This window comes from Stomoxys calcitrans, chromosome 3 (assembly GCF_963082655.1).
Source record: "Stomoxys calcitrans chromosome 3, idStoCalc2.1, whole genome shotgun sequence".
Lineage (NCBI taxonomy): Eukaryota > Metazoa > Arthropoda > Insecta > Diptera > Muscidae > Stomoxys > Stomoxys calcitrans.
In genome coordinates this window covers 176962970-176979209 of record NC_081554.1, presented here as the reverse complement: position 1 = coordinate 176979209, position 16240 = coordinate 176962970, and the positions used below count along the sequence as shown (strand labels likewise).

The following is a 16240-nucleotide window of genomic DNA, read 5'->3' as shown; positions in this document are numbered from 1 at the left end:
CTATACTGCACGGAATGGTGTATAACGAAGGCCAATCCCCCACCTCCATTCCTTGAGCGATCCTTACGTAGCACATTGTAGCCGTGACAACTGTGCAAGCTGCAGGTGTTAGTCAGCTTTGTCTCCTGGATCGCTGCGACCGATATGCTCTTCCGATTCATAAAATCCACAATCTCATCAATCTTGCCTCGCAGTCCATTGCAGTTTAACTGCAGGAACGATACATTTCCCGACACTGGCCTGGCAATAGTAGGGCTAGGGTGCTGTCTTTGCATAAATTGCCGTACGGGAGAGGTCGGGGGGGTCACATAGTCCGACGACGAGGACGCCGAAGGCGACGACGGCGACGCTTGTGACCCACTGCTGGCTGTGTTCGCACAGCACCTAGCGACATAGCCAGTATGACTATACTCCCGTAGCGAAGTTAGGCCAGAGCAAGAACGGAAATGTACCCACTCCAAGCACCTGTTACACCTCACCGACACTGACCGATGATGAAGGCGGTTCTGGCAAACGGAACAGAACCAGGGTCCGGGGTTCTTTTCAATCCCGGCACGGACCAAAAGCATACGGAGAAGGCACTCCGGGATGTGCCTCTCCCATGACGAAAAAAGACGAACACGTACACTGAGGCGGCAGCCCTTGCCGATGAAGATTCCATCGGGTCAATCCGGTACGTACAACCGGCTGCCATGGGATTGATTTTTAAGTTTTGTGGAACTTAATTTAAAGATGGACAAGTTTCCAAATTTTTTAAGGAAACATTTTCTTTGAAGGAAGACTTTTTACTTAACATTAAATAAATGGTTATTCTAAATGCTGGAATAACAGATCCCTAATTTTGCCCCTTATTATTAAAAACAAATAAAAGCAAAAAAACCAGGCCCCTTTAAAATCCTATTTTCCATAATATTTGCCATCTTCGATTCGATAACAATGAATTGGATATCGATCAACATATGATGGTCCTTAACAGCTGCATATTCTTCTTCCTCTCATTTCATATTTTTGTCCTATGAAAAAATTTTTACGCATTTAGTTATGTCTTTTTTTGCCAACCAGAAAAATGTTATGTTCAGCTTGAAATGCTATTATGAAAATAATAATAATAAAAAAATTATTGTTATTATTAAACATTACCTGTTGAGATAAGCCGAACAGCGACTGAGCGTCGCTCTCGGCAGACTGCATTAATAGCAGCAGCTCCGCCAGACTTGTGTTACATACACCTAGACATTACGTGTCAACAAAATTCAGGCTATTTATGTAGAACTGATTAAGTTTGTGTTTGTTGATAAGACATATCATTTTCTTCTTTTTTACGATTTCAAAGCTATTAAAACAAGCAACCAAGTAATCAAGCAGGCAGGCAGCCAGCCAGCAATCCATCCCGCCAGCCAACAAACACATTAGCTACGCCAATAACAAATTGCACTAGCTTACCATACATAGTAGAAAAGCAAAAAAATAGAGAAGCCAATTGCGACTATATACCGATTGCTTTCTACTGTCACTCGCATTCTCTCACTCTCTTAATCAAGTTCTCGAATTGCCGTCTTCTTAACGTCGTTGATATTCTCGACAGTGATGCCAATGTTGCGGTAGTTATGACAAATTTTAAACCTTAAACAGGTATCCCCTCTAAGGTAAACCAATTGCCAATTTTATGAATGCAGAGAAAAAATACACAAAAAAATAGAGATAGACAAATCAGGTTTCGATGTGGGCTTTATACTGAAAAAAAAGTTGGCCGAAAATTAACGATTTTTCTTTATTCGTAGGAAACTTTTAAATAAATATGGTATCTTTAAATTAAATTTCCCATTTACTAACGTAACTAACATGATTATCCGTTTTAAATTTTGATCGCTGATTAATTCTTATATTACTTCATAGTTTACTGTCCAATTATTATTTTTTGGAAAAATATTTTTTTTGGCTTAGCATCTTAACCTCCCATTTGTTAGGCCATTGAAGCGGCGTTCTCATCTTTAAATTAAGTTTGCTAATCATTGGCTCGAATCTTTAAAGTTGGGACAGTTTTTTTTCAGTGTACTTAATAGTTGTTGAATATCACAATGGACGAAAACCCTTATCTAGCATAGTTGTCGGATTTTATAACAAAATACCAAGTGTAAAATTTCATTCAAGTCGAATGATTATTGCACACTTTGGAAGTTCAATAAATGATATCGGGAGATAGGCTTATACGAGGGTTGCCTTTTATATTTAAAGATTAGAGAACAAAAACAAATATTAATCATCGAAATTCGCTTTATTTTTTCCAAAATATTCCCCTTTAAGATCTTTACAATTTTGCATGCATCTGAACTAATTGTCGAAGCACTTTTGCCACTCTGGTTGAGGTATATTTATTTAAAACGAAAAGATAGATAGGTTAGATAGCTTCATAACTTCCATATATTTTAAATCCCTTCCTCCAATTTCTTCAGTTGAATTCTTAAGTCCCTAGAAACAAATTATTTCCCCACATTTTTCCTTAAGCATTTGGATAAAAAACGAACAATTTCATTGTGTTTCTATGTATTGCCACTCACTTGACAACACTGTTTCTCCTCCTCCCCCAAAAAACACACAAAAATTGTTATTCTCACATACTCAGCCGGCTCTTCGTTTTTCGGTTATTTGAATATTTCGTTTTGGGGGCCAGTACTGTGGACACCGGCATTCTAAGGCATGTATTGTTGTTGTTGTTTAGTGATAGAGACGGCGATCATCGCAGCCGCTGTTGCTTGCTGCTGCAATAGATGGTGAGAGTGCTGCTACTGCTGTTGGGTTGACCGAGTGATTGGTAGTTGGCGAAGTATCGACCGAAGACGGTCAATTTAGTAGAATAACTTAAGTGGTGCGAAGGAACGCTGATGTTAGTTAGGCCAACTGCTGCTGACTAACTGACTTGCGAGTGTGAGTGTGCGTGTTTGTGCCCGAACGAAGTGTTGTTGCATGGCATGTGTCAAAAGTGTAATCGCTGCTGGTGTTGTTGTTTTCTTTTTTGGTGTTAACATTTTTTTTTTCAAAAGGTTGTTGTTGTCATGATTGACGGACAACCAATTCTTGGACAACAACAAAAATAATAGCAAATTTAAAAAAAATTAGCCACAGCAATAATAATAATAACAATTAATAAGAGCAACAACAACAGTAATAATAGTCAGCAAACATTCATCCATTGTAAGCGGCGGCAGCAGCGACGGCACGGGCATTATAATGCGATCTTAGTAGAATAGGGTTTAGTATGTGCCGCGACAATATTTGCAGGTTTAGTCGGTATTTTACGTTAGAACATAATGATCGTTCCGTTTTGTATTGTTTGATGTACGTGCCCCACCAAATCCATTATCGTCCATGTGCATCACATTAACGTGGGAGAACAATCGGCAATCAACCGACTACTGTCAATCATATATCGGCGGTTAAAACCATAAAACAAAATACAATATCGGTGACAAAAATTTGGTGAAAAATTAAAAAAAATTTAATAGCTAGAAAAGCTATTAAAAGAAAATTAAGACCACAACAAAATTAAAGTCACGCTTTGGTCGAACATCGATGACCATCATTACCACCAATAAAAACGCCGCAATTCAGTGTCAACAAACCATAACAAGTGAAAAGTGATTTATTTTTTGTTTTTCGCTAAAATAAAATCAATAGAAAAAGCAAAAATTCTAAAAGAAAGCTCAACAAAATAAAAATACCTATATCAATAAAAATTTTATGTACTATACCTACGTGTTTGAAATAAAAACAAAAAATTTAGCAAAGAAAAAATTAATGCGAAAAAATATTTAGAAAAAAAATCAAAACAACAAATAAAGAATAAAAATATTCAAATTGAAATTAAATATTTGCTGTTCTTTAAGTGTGCGCGCCCCGTAGAGTTTCAATTGTGTACACAACACCGCCACTACATACTATTGCCATAAAGCCGGCACCTCCTCCATCACCCCCAATTTCTTCTACTCTATCAAAACTAGTCAGTCAGAGCAACAACCCAAACTGAATGAAGTTGATTTGCAAAAAAAAAAAAAAAAAAAATTGCGATTCTCTCTGCCTCCAACTAAATGATATTCACAAAATTCCCCCAAATACACTAACAACTACAACAACTACTCCTAGTAGAGACTAAATTAAATACATAACAGCAACAAAACAAACAAACAGCAATAACACACGTCATAGTAATATGCGTGCAAGTTTGCTTACCTCTATGGATGTCTGCAGCGGTGGATAAGGTGATTTCTATTTGGAAATCAATTTGTTGGTGTTTTTAAGTGTTTGTTGTTGGGTTTTTTTTTGCATTAGCAAAATATACAAAAACAAATAAAAGTGTTTTTTTTTTTATTAAAAAAAAGTGAAGAAACAAAAAGAAAAGAAAGAAAGAAAGAAACTATTACAACAACATCATTGTTGCCAAAAAATTGCCAACTACATATTCTCGCAGACTCCCAGAGTTGTTCAACCCTCTCTCCGTCTCTCTCTCTCTCTCACTCGCACCAATGTTTACCAACATTCTCAAAATGAAAACGGAGCTAATCACCAGCAGTGGTTTCGATGACACCTACATGTTTGATGATAATCTGTTGCATATGATAGGTAAATATTGTATATGATAGCTTGGTCTAGCACACAAAAATATCATAAAAACACATAAACAGATAAAATCTGTGAGATTAAGAGAAGAAACAAAATAATGATAAGAGTAAAAATTTATGTTAGCCCAACATATTTAAGAAATTTCAAAATTTAAAAACAAAAAAAAAACAAAAAAAAAAAAAAAAAACAGGAAAAATGAGCTTAGTTCGGCCGGGCTGAATATTGGGAACCCGCCACCTTGGATTCTGCAACAAATACGTGTACTTTACGCGCCAAATTTCTGCACAATCAAGCAAAACCCCAAGCTTCTTGGTACCTTAGAAGACTAATTAGGTGATCGGTTTATATGGGAGCTAGATAAGATTTGCGCAATATTGCACACGGGCTTTGGAAGACTTAACAAAACACCGCGTGCAAAATTTTAGCCAAATCGGATAAAAATTGTTTCACCTGGGAGCTTAGGAAATCAAATATGGAGATCGGTTAACATATATGGGAGGTATATATAAATCCGAAACGATATGGCCTATATGCAATCCCCAACGACCTACATCCATAAGAGGTGTCTGTGCAAATTTTGGGGAGAATATCTTCGGAATGACTAGATTCGTATACCCTCCCCATCCTATGGTGATGAATAAAAAAATTCCCCAAAAATTCAAGAAAAAAATAAAATTAAAAAAAATTCTATGGAAACAAATTTTTATTTATAAAAATAAAATTTAACAAAATTTTTATACCCACCACCGAAGGATGGGGGTATATTCATTTAGTCATTCCGTTTGCATCACATCGAAATATCCATTTTCGGCCATATAAAGTATATATATTCTTGATCACCATAAAAATCTAAGACGATCTGGCCATGTCCGTCTGTCTGTTGAAATCACGCTACAGTCTTTAAAAATAGAGATATTGAGCTGAAATTTTGCACCGATTCTTTTTTTTGGCCCTTAAGCAGGTTAAGTTCGAAGATGGGCTATATCGGACTATATCTTGATATAGCTCCCATATAGACCGATCCACCGATATAGGGTCTTAGGCCCATAAAAGTCACATTTATTATCTTCTTCGACATCCCACTTCAATTTAGCCTAGGTCGGTCCAGATTTGGACATATAGACCGATCCGGCGATTTAGAGTCTTAGGCCCATGAAAGCTACATTTATTAGCCGATTTTGCCAAAATTTAGGACAGTGAGTTGTATAAGCCCTTCGATATCCTTTTTCAATTTGGCCCAGATCTCTCCACAATTGGATATAGGTGCTATATAGACTGATCTCTCGATTTAAGGTTTTGGGCCCATAAAAGGCGCATTTATTGTCCGATTTCGCCGAAATTTGGGACAGTGAGTTGTGTTAGGCTCTTCGACATTATTTTTCCATTTGTCTCAGATCGGTCCAGATTTGGCTATAGCTACCATATAGATCTATCTCTCTATTAAAGGTTTTGGGCACATAAAAGCCACATTTTTATCCAATTTCGCTGATATTTGGGACAGCGAGTTGCATTAGGCCCTAATTCCTACCTACGACATCCTACTTCAATTTGGCCTAGATCGGTCCAGATTTGGATATAGCTGCCACATAGACCGATCCTGCGATTTAAGGTCTAAGGCCCATAAAAGCCACATTTATTATCCGATTTCGCCGAAATTTGGGACAGTGGGTTAAGTTAAGCCCTTCGACATTTTGCTTCAATTTGGCTCAGATCGGTCCAAATTTGGATATAGCTGCCATATGGACCGATCTCTCGATTCAAGGTTTTAGGGCCATAAAAGACGAATTTATTATTTATTATTTATTAAATTTGGGACAGTGAGTAAAGTTAAGCCCTTCGACATCCCTCTTCAATGTGGCCCAAATCGGTGCGGATGTGGATATAGCTGCCATATAGACCGATCTCTCGATTTAAGGTTTTTGGTCAAAAAAAAAAAAACGCATTTATTATCCGATTTCGCCGAAATTTGGGACAGTGAGTTGTGTTCGGCCCTTCGACATTTTTCTGAAACTTTGCCCAAATCGGTCCAGATTTGGATATAGCTACCATATGGACCGATCTCTCGATTTAAGGTTTTTGAACCATAAAAGACTAATTTATTATCCGGATTGGCTGAAATTTGGGACAGTGAGTTGTGTTAGGCTCTCCGACATTTTTCTGAAACATGGCCCAAATCGGTTCATATTTGGATATAGCTGCCATATAGACCGATATCTCGATTTGAAGTCTTGGCCCCATAAAAAACGCATTTATTGTCCGATTTCTCCGAAATTTGGAACAGTGCGTTAAGTGAAGTCATTCGACATCTTTCTTCAATTTGGGCCAGATCGGTCCAGATTTGAATATAGCTGCCGTATAGACCGATCTCTCGATTTAAAGTTTTGGGTCCATAAAAGGCGCATTTATTGTCCGATGTCGCCGAAATTTGGGACAGTGAGTTAAGTTAAGCCCCCCGACATTCTTCTTCAATTTGGCTCAGATCGGTCTAGATTTGGATATAGCTGGCATATAGACCGATATCTGGATTTGAAGTTTTGGCCCCATAAAAGACGCATTTATAACCCGATTTCTTTGAAATTTTACACTGTGACTTTAGGCTTTTTGACATCCGTGTCGTGTATGGTTCAGATGGGTTTATGTTTAGATATAGCTACTCATAAGATCAATATTTTTTTATACACAATTGAACAATGACTTGTACTTATAAGTTTTTGGTTCAAATCGGAACATATTGGGTTGCCCAAAAAGTAATTGCGGATTTTTCATATAGTCGGCGTTGACAAATTTTTTCACAGCTTGTGACTCTGTAATTGCATTTTTTCTTCTGTCAGTTATCAGCTGTTACTTTTAGCTTGCTTTAGAAAAAAAAGTGTTAAAAAAGTATATTTGATTAAAGTTCATTCTAAGTTTTATTAAAAATGCATTTACTTTCTTTTAAAAAATCTGCAATTACTTTTTGGGCAACCCAATATATTGTCGTCCGTCTGTCTGTCGAAAGCACGCTAGGTTTTAGAAGGAATAAAGTTAGCCGCTTGAAGTTTTACACCAATACTTCTTATTAGTCAAGGTCGGTTGGGATTGTAAATAGGCCATATCGGTCCATGTTTTGATATAGCTGCCATATAAACCGATCTTGAATCTTGACTTCTTGAGCCACTAGAGAGCGTAATTCTTATACGAGTTGGCTGAAATTTGGCATAAAGTGTTTTGTTATGCTTTCCAGCAGCTCTGCTTAGTATGGTTTAAATCGGTTGATAATCTGATACAGCTGCCATATAAACCCACGTTGGGTCTTGACTTCTAGAGCTTCTTAAGGGCGCAATTCTTATCTGATTTGATTGAAATTTTGTATGAAGTGTTCTGGTATGACTCCCAACAACTGTGCCATGTATGGCCTAAATCATCCTATAACCTGATATAGGCGCCATATAAACTGATCTCCCGATTAGACTTCTTGAGCCTCTAGATGGCGCAATTCCTATCCGATTTGGCTGAAATTTTACATGACGTGTGTAATGGCTTCCAACGAATGCGCTGATTATGGTTCAAATAGGTTCATAACCTGATGTAGCTGCCATATAAACCGATCTTGGGTCTTGACTTCTTGAGCTTCTAGAGGCCGCAATTCTTATCCGTTTTGGCTGAAATTTTGCATGAAGTGTTCTGGTATGACTCCCAACAACTGTGCCAAGTAAGGTCTAAATCATCTTATAACCTGATATAGGCGCCATATAAACTGATCTCACGCCTAGACTTCTTGAGCCTCTAGATGGCGCAATTCCTATCCGATTTGGCTGAAATTTTGGGTGACGTCTGTCGTTATGACTTCCAACAACTGTGCTGAGTATGGTTCAAATAGGTTCATAACCTGATGTAGCTGCCATATAAACCGATCTTGGGTCTTGACTTCTTGAGCTTCTAGAGGCCGCAATTCTTATCCGTTTTGGCCGAAATTTTGCATGAAGTGTTTTTTTTTTTGGACTTCCAACAACTGTGTCATGTATAGTCTAAATCAGTCCATATCCTGATATAGACACCACATAAACCGATCTCTCGATTAGACTTCTGGGGCTTCTAGAGGGCGCAATTCTTATACAATATGGTTGAAATATTGCATATGTCGTTTTGCTAAGACTTCCAACAATTGTTCCAAGTATGATTTAAAACGGTATATAGCCTGATATAGCTGCCATATAAACCGATCTCCCAGTTGGACTTTATGTGCCTGTGGAAGGCGCAATTATTACTCGATTTGGCTGAAATTTTGGAGGTGGTGTTTTTCTATGACTGGTGTTTTTCTTTTTTCACAGCTGACTAATGAAACCAAAAGCACCAACTCATCCAGAGATTAAATAGAGCATTCATTTTCGGATTTCCGCACATGCCATACCTTACACAATAATTTTGTAGTTATTTGTCATTCGTCTAGACGTCATTTTCTCTAGGCGGTGGATAAACCGCCTAGACGATAGCAATGGCAAAAATAATTAAATTAAACTTTTATAGACATTTTTTAGACGCACAAAATTCTTAGATATCAAACTAGGGAATTAATTAATTAATTTTGAAAGGGGTTATTGCCTCAGCGTGTGGTCTTATTTTAATATTTTTGAAGGTAAATAGTTATAATTTTTAAAAGGGAAATTCCTATAATTACCATTACTATTTGCATGGGATATTGTTTACCTCAGTTTTCGGCTTGGGCTGACGACAAAGCCAACACGTTATCAGGACAAACACCTTTTTTCCATTCACGTGAGAAAAACTAACATGAGATTTCTAATATATCAAAAATTTTAGAAGTTTTTATGCGATAACATTTGAATGGGGTAACATTCAAGCATTCAATTGTAACATTTTAAGTGAATGTTTGTCACAAATGAGTGCTAGAGATAATATACAGTTTGGCCTCCAAGCTGAACTCTTCTCAACTGGTGGGCTATAAATGAAAACCAATCATAGATAGTTTCCTATATCTGCTATACAGCAGTTACTCGCTTCACATATGAGTACACGTGTTAACTAATCGCAACTGAAAAGCTTCTTTGTTTTATTTTCCCCTCTCTCAAGGTTATTGGTGTTTAATAAACCACCCACTCTCCACGCAATAGCAACAATTATTGATGATGCCAGTAGATTTGGTTTAATCACCTGTTTTCGCTTAGCATGCCATATACATAGCTAATGATTATTTTCGTAATCTGGTAATATTAATCAATATGTCAATCAGCTGATTGGTACAGCATTTCCATTGAATGATAATCGATATGGCAATCAAGCGATTGGAAAAGTATTTTCACTAAGTCTATTATTTAGGGGTGAATTGGACAAGTAACACTTCTTATGTAATTGAAAACAAGCAAAAGCGTACTAAGTTTGGCCGGGCCGAATATTCTGCAAATATTAAAAAAAAAAAACAGCAAAAATTAAACCGAACAAGGATAATCGAGAGAACGGTTTACATGGGAGCTATATCAGGTTATAGAGCGATTTGGACCGTACTAGGCAGAATTGTTGAAAGTCTTAACAGAATACCACATGCAAAATTTGAGCCAAATCGGACAAAAAGTGCGGCTTGTAAGGGATCAAGAAGTCAAATCGGGAGATCGGTTTATATGGGAGCTACATTAGGTTATAGGCCGATTTGGACAGTACTAGGCACAGTTGTTGAAAGTCATAACGGAACACTTAATGCAAACTTTCAGCCAAATCGGTCAAAAATTTAGGCTTGTAAGGGATCAAGAAGTCAACAGAACAATGCATGCAAAGTTTCAGACAAATCGGACAAACATTGCCGTTTCCAAGGCCTGAAGAAGTCAAATCGGTAGATCGGTTTATATGGAAGCTATATCAGGTTATAGTCCGATTTGGACCGTACTAGGCACAGTTGTTGAAAGTCATAACAGAACACTGCATGCAAAGTTTCAGACAAATCGGACAAAAATTGCCGCTTCCAGGGGCTCAAGAAGTCAAATCGGTAGATCGGTTTATATGGGAGCTATATCAGGTTATAGACCGATTTGGAACTTACTAGGCACAGTTGTTGAAAGTCTTAACAGAACACTTCATGTAAAATTTCAGCCAAATCGGACAAAAATGCGGCTTGTAAGAGCTCAAGAAGTCAAAACGTGAGATCGGTTTGTATGGGAGCTATGTCAGGCTATAGACCGATTTGCACCGTATATTGGCACGGTTGTTGGAAGTCATAACGGAAAATCACATGCAAAATTTCAGCCAAATCGGTCAAAAGTTGCCGCTTCCAGGGGCTCAAGAAGTCAGATCGGTAGATCGGTTTGTATGGGAGCTATATCAGGCTATAGACCGATTTGCACCGTATATTGGCACGGTTGTTGGAAGTCATAACGGAACATCACATGCAAAAATTCAGTCAAATTGGACAAAAATTGCGGCTTTTAAGGGCAAAAGAAGCCAAATCGGGAGATCGGTTTATAAGGGAGCTATATCAGGCTATAGACCGATTTGGACCGTACTAGGCATAGTTGTTGAAAGTCATAGCAGAGCATCACATGCAAAATTTCAGCTAATTTGGACGAAAATTGCGGCTTGTAACGGCTTATTAAGTCAAATGGGGAGATCGATTTATATGGGAACTATATCAGGTTATAGACCGATTTGGTCCGTACTAGGCACAGTTGTTGAAAGTCATAACAAAACACTGCATGCAAAGTTTCAGCCAAATCGGAAAAAAATTGCGTCTTGTTAGGGGTTAAGACCTCAAATCGGGAGATCGGTTTACATGGGAGCTATATCAGGTTATAGACCGATTTGGACCGTACTAGACACAGTTGTTGAAAGTCATAACAGAACACTACATGCTCAATTTCAGCAAAATCGGACAAAAATTGCGTCTTGTGAGGGCTCAAGGAGTCAAATCGGGAGATCGGTTTATAAGGGAGCTATATCAGGCTATAGACCGTTTCGTACCGTTTACTGGCACAATTATTGGAAGTCATAAGGCAGCCAAATCGTGCAAAAATTACAGCTTCCAGGGGCTCAAAAAGTCCAATCGGGAGATCGTTTTATATGGGAGCTATATATAAATCTGAACCAGTATGGTCCATCTCCAACAACCTACATCAATATTAGGTTAGGTCAGGTTAAGTTGAAAAGAGGGTGGAGATATTAATTCGCCACATACACCTAAGCCAGTAATCGGCTTAAGGTGCGCTTTAAAGTAACCTCTAAAAAGAAAATTTTAAGTTAGGAGTTCCGTGCTGCTTACAAAATCCTTAATTGTTTTCAATACCACTCACCTAAGTTGGTTCATGTCTCGTATTGTGTCTCCACCTAAGTGCCGGTATCTGTTAGACGCGAAAGCCGGGCAATGATAAAGGAAATGCTCCAACGTCTCATCATCTTTTCCGCATGCCCCATACATGATAACACTTGCCGCAACGATTTTACATAAGTGAGTCCCGTTATGATACCAATAGCTATACTGACCTCCTTCTTGCTTCCTTTCAGTAATAGCCTCGTCTTTCCACGATATGGATCCCCCATAGGATTTTCAGCGTCCTATCGACCGTTTCGCTGTTCTACAATGTTGCATGCGCATTCGTCGCCCACTCTCTTAACTCGGTATGCATCGACCCGAAAGGCTTTGGGTTAAACAAGTTTATTGACGGCAGTCCTCTGGCCTTCAACGCCAAATCGTCTGCCCTTTTATTTCCCCTTACTCCGTTATGGCCCGGCACCCAAACGATACGGATTTTGCCATTCTCATAGAAGGCGTTAATCTCCTTCTTACACTGCAAGACTGTTTGTGACCTTACCGACCTTGTTGTTATTGCCCTTATGGCAACTTTACTGTCGGTAAAGATGTTCACACTCGACGTCCTCGCGTAAGCACCACACCACCTCACGATCGCCCGGATCTCCGCTTACAGGACGGTATTATGGTCAGGCAGTCTAAAGCGGATCTCAGTCCCTGGGTTCTCAATGTAAACCCCAGGCCCACTCTGTCCTCTAGCTTTGGTCCATCCGTGTAATATGATCTTCCAGATGACAATACTAGGGTTCCGGCAATCCAAGACTGTGCCGATGGCAGCAGTGCCTCGCACTCGACTCCAAGGTTCATCTCAGGTATCCGATTGGAAATCTCTTCCCTTCCTTCCAGGTTTCCTATCGTCGCCTCGATTATACCGCGATGGTATTAGGTGCTCCCATCCGTCTTATAGCCACAGTGGCTGCCTCACACTTAATCTGTATGTCAATGGGTCGGATATCTAGAATAGTCTTCATTGCCCTAGTGGGCGTGGTCCTCATCGCTCCACCTATGCCAAGACAACATGTTCTCTGTACCTGTTGTATGGTCCTTATGTTGCACTTTTTCTCCATAACAGTCCACCAAACTACTGAGGCATAAGTAAGAATTGGTCTAATCACGCTCCTGTAGAGCCAGTAGACTATCTTCGGATTCAGGCCCCATTTCGAGCCTACGGCCCGTCTACATTGTGCTCAACATCTGTGAGACTTCTCAGTACGCTCCTGAATGTGACACTTCCAATTCAGTTTCCTGCCCAAGATCACATCTAAGTATTTGACCTTGTTAGATATCGAAATCGTCTTATTGAGGAAACGTGGTGCGTTAAATTGGCCCACCTTCGTCTTCCTCGTGAACAGGCATATTTTAGTCTTCTCTGGGTTAACATTGAGACCTCTGGGTCTAGCCCAGTCATATGTCATATACAAGACCCTTCGGCCTATCTGCATAGCTGGTTCGGATTGTTACCCCTAAGAAGTATTATAACATAGTCTGTATAGCAGACGGTTTCAAATCCCTCCTCAGTCAGCATCCGTAATAGGTCATTTATGGTGGTCACCCATAGGAGTGGCGATAAAATGCCCCCAGTCTCTAAGGACCGGGTCCACCCGGTAATGGTCTAAGGATTGGATCAGTGTGTCGGTCCGCACGTTGTTATAAGCCCCCTCGATGTCAATGCATACCGCCAGTGTGTACGTTTTGGCATCGAAGGATTCTTCTATTTTATGCACAACCTCGTGCAGGGCAGTCTCCACGGACCTTCCCTTGATATAGCCATGCTGATTGTATTTGAGCATTTTGCTGGATGTCCTACTCTTTATCATGGTGTCCACAATACGTTCCATGTATCTGTAGGCCTTTGGTGTCGCATAACTTGCCTTTCCGGGCTTGGGTATAAACACCACCCTTGCCGCCTGCCAGGCTTTCGGAATATATGCAAGTCATAGGCACACTGTGAAAATTTTGGCCAGACGAGGCGCCATATAGTCGGCCTCTTTTTGTAGTAATGCCGGAAATATTCCATCAGGTCCAGGTGACTTAAACGGTTTGAAGCTCCTCAAGGATTCCTTCACCATAAATTCCGTAATTTGGTCTGAAAGGAAACAAAGGCTATATAATTTTCTAATATCGGAGGGGCCGGACCCTCCCCCTTATGCCAAAACACCAAATACCGAAATTTCAAGCGGCCAGCTTTACGCGTTCGACCGCTATCGTGATTTCGACCGACGGACGGACATGTTAGATCGGCCTAGAACGTCTAGACGATCAAGAATATATATACATTATGGAGTCTTAGGCGAATATTTCGAGGCGTTACAAACGGAATGACTAGACAAGTTTACCCCGCTCCTCTGTTGGTGGGTATAAAAATCAATTTGTGTTTTTGTTTGTTTGTTCCGTATTAACTCAAATTGGCAGAACCGATTTTCTTAAAATTTTCACAGATTGTGTAGTTTGGTCTGGACGGAAACATAGGCTATATAATATTTTGATATCGGAAGGGAGCGGACCCTCCCATTTATGCCAAAACACCAAAATCAAAGGTGGAGCGATCGGGACAATATTAGAATCAAATAAAAGGTGTTGGAGAGTAGAATACAAATATGGTATTAAAAGTTGAGTCTAAGTACCCATAGGGCCTCCCCAACCCCAAAATTCCCCCAAACAGACAAATTGAACGTTCATGTCAATATGGGGCTCAAATGAAAGGTACTCGGGAGTAGATTACGAATTTGGCGTAAAAAATCAGATCGCAGTATGACTACATGGGACTCGATTTGTTTGTTTGTTCTCTAGAATCAAAAACAGCTAAACCTATTTTCTTAAAATTTTCCCAGTTTGTATTGGTAGATCTGGAAGGAAATATAGGCTATATAATTGGTTGATATCGGAGGGGGGCGGACTCTCCCCCTTACCACAAAAATGCCGCCCAAAACCAAAAGTGGACCGATAGGCACAATATTGGTATCAATTGAAAGATATTGTAGACTAGAAAACGAGTATAAGAGGGATAACCACCGCTTTAAATTTTGTCCGATGTTCCCGCCAGGACTCGAATGCAGGTGTTTAGCGTCATAGGGAGACATAGCTTACAGTGACACGAATTCGATATCCATATTCAGGACGAAGTGTCCCCACTCTTAAAAGATATTAGAGAGTTAAAGAAGGCGCGGGGGGGAGCGGGCCCGTTTCGGTAGTATTCTATATAAATATTTTTTTTTTTTTTTTTGGTAAAATGTTTTATAAAAATATAATTCTGGTTGTATATGAACTATTAGTAATGCTCATATAACCCTTAATTAAGTAATGCCTTAATTGTTTTTCTCAAATAATTATGCTTATGAAATTTTCCAAGTTTTTCTCCTTGTATATGTATGCAAAAATTATTGTAGTATTTAATACAATAATAACCCAATCACTTGTCGGTTTAGTTTTTTGCTTCCTTTTGACATCACAACTTTTTTCATGGCATTTAACCAATTTTCAATAATTGAAAATCACTTAATTGTCCGCCACTTCATTTGCGTTTGTTATACGCAAAGAAAACTCCAATTGTATAGAAAAGAAAAATTATTAAAAAATAATTATAACGCCACTATTAAATATTTAATTGTCCATCCGATTGCATTTGTGGTAATTGCTTAGAGCATTTAGTGAGTAATTAGGGAAATTGAAGTGAATCAGAACAACAACAACAAAAAAGGAGACAAACTAGTTTAGCGTTGATTAAGTGACACGTAGACCTTGAAAATCTTTTAAAAGAATATGAACAAAAACATAGGCACAATTAAAAATTGCATTGAGACATAAGGTATGTAAATGACATGGAAAACTGGTGTAAAGTAATGACGTTTATGGAAGTAGGAGCTCTTTTTGGAACATATCAATTCACTAAAGTTGGTTTTCCAATTCAGATAGTTCAGTTAGATCATTAGTTCAGTTAGTTTACCAGCTTAGTTAGTTCACTAGTTCAGCTAGTTAACCAGTTCAGTTAGTTCACTACTTTAGTTAGTTCTCTAGATATGCTAGTTTACTAGTTCAGTTAGTTCACTAGTTCAGTTGCTTTACAAGTTCAGTAAGTAAGCTATATAAATTAGTTAGTTCACTTGTTCAATTAATTTATCAGTTAGGTTAATTCACTAGTTCAGTAAGTTTGCTAGTTCAGTTAGTTCACTAGTTCAGTTAATTCACGAGGTTAGTTAGTTCACTTGTTCAGTAAGTTCACTAGTTCAGTTAGTTAACAGTTTAGTTAGTTCACTAGTTCAGTGAGTTCACTAGTTCAGTTAGTTCAATAGATATGCTAGTTAACTAGTTTACTAGTTCACTAGTTCAGTTGCT

General features: G+C 38.7%; 1 protein-coding gene across 5 annotated transcripts in view; it reads left to right on the top strand.

Annotated features, from left to right (window-relative positions):
• The window catches only part of LOC106092631 (transcription factor HNF-4 homolog), a 139937-nt gene that overhangs the window by 60620 nt on the left and 63077 nt on the right, over positions 1-16240 (top strand). The window contains exon 1 of one of the 5 annotated variants that reach the window (XM_059364525.1): positions 2781-4617. The exons of the other annotated variants lie outside the window; for them this stretch is intronic. Within the exon in view, the coding sequence (XP_059220508.1) occupies positions 4521-4617 (97 nt within the window). The 5' untranslated portion in view covers positions 2781-4520. Of the gene's footprint in view, positions 1-2780; positions 4618-16240 lie in introns of those variants that run through there. 5 annotated transcript variants of the gene reach the window in all.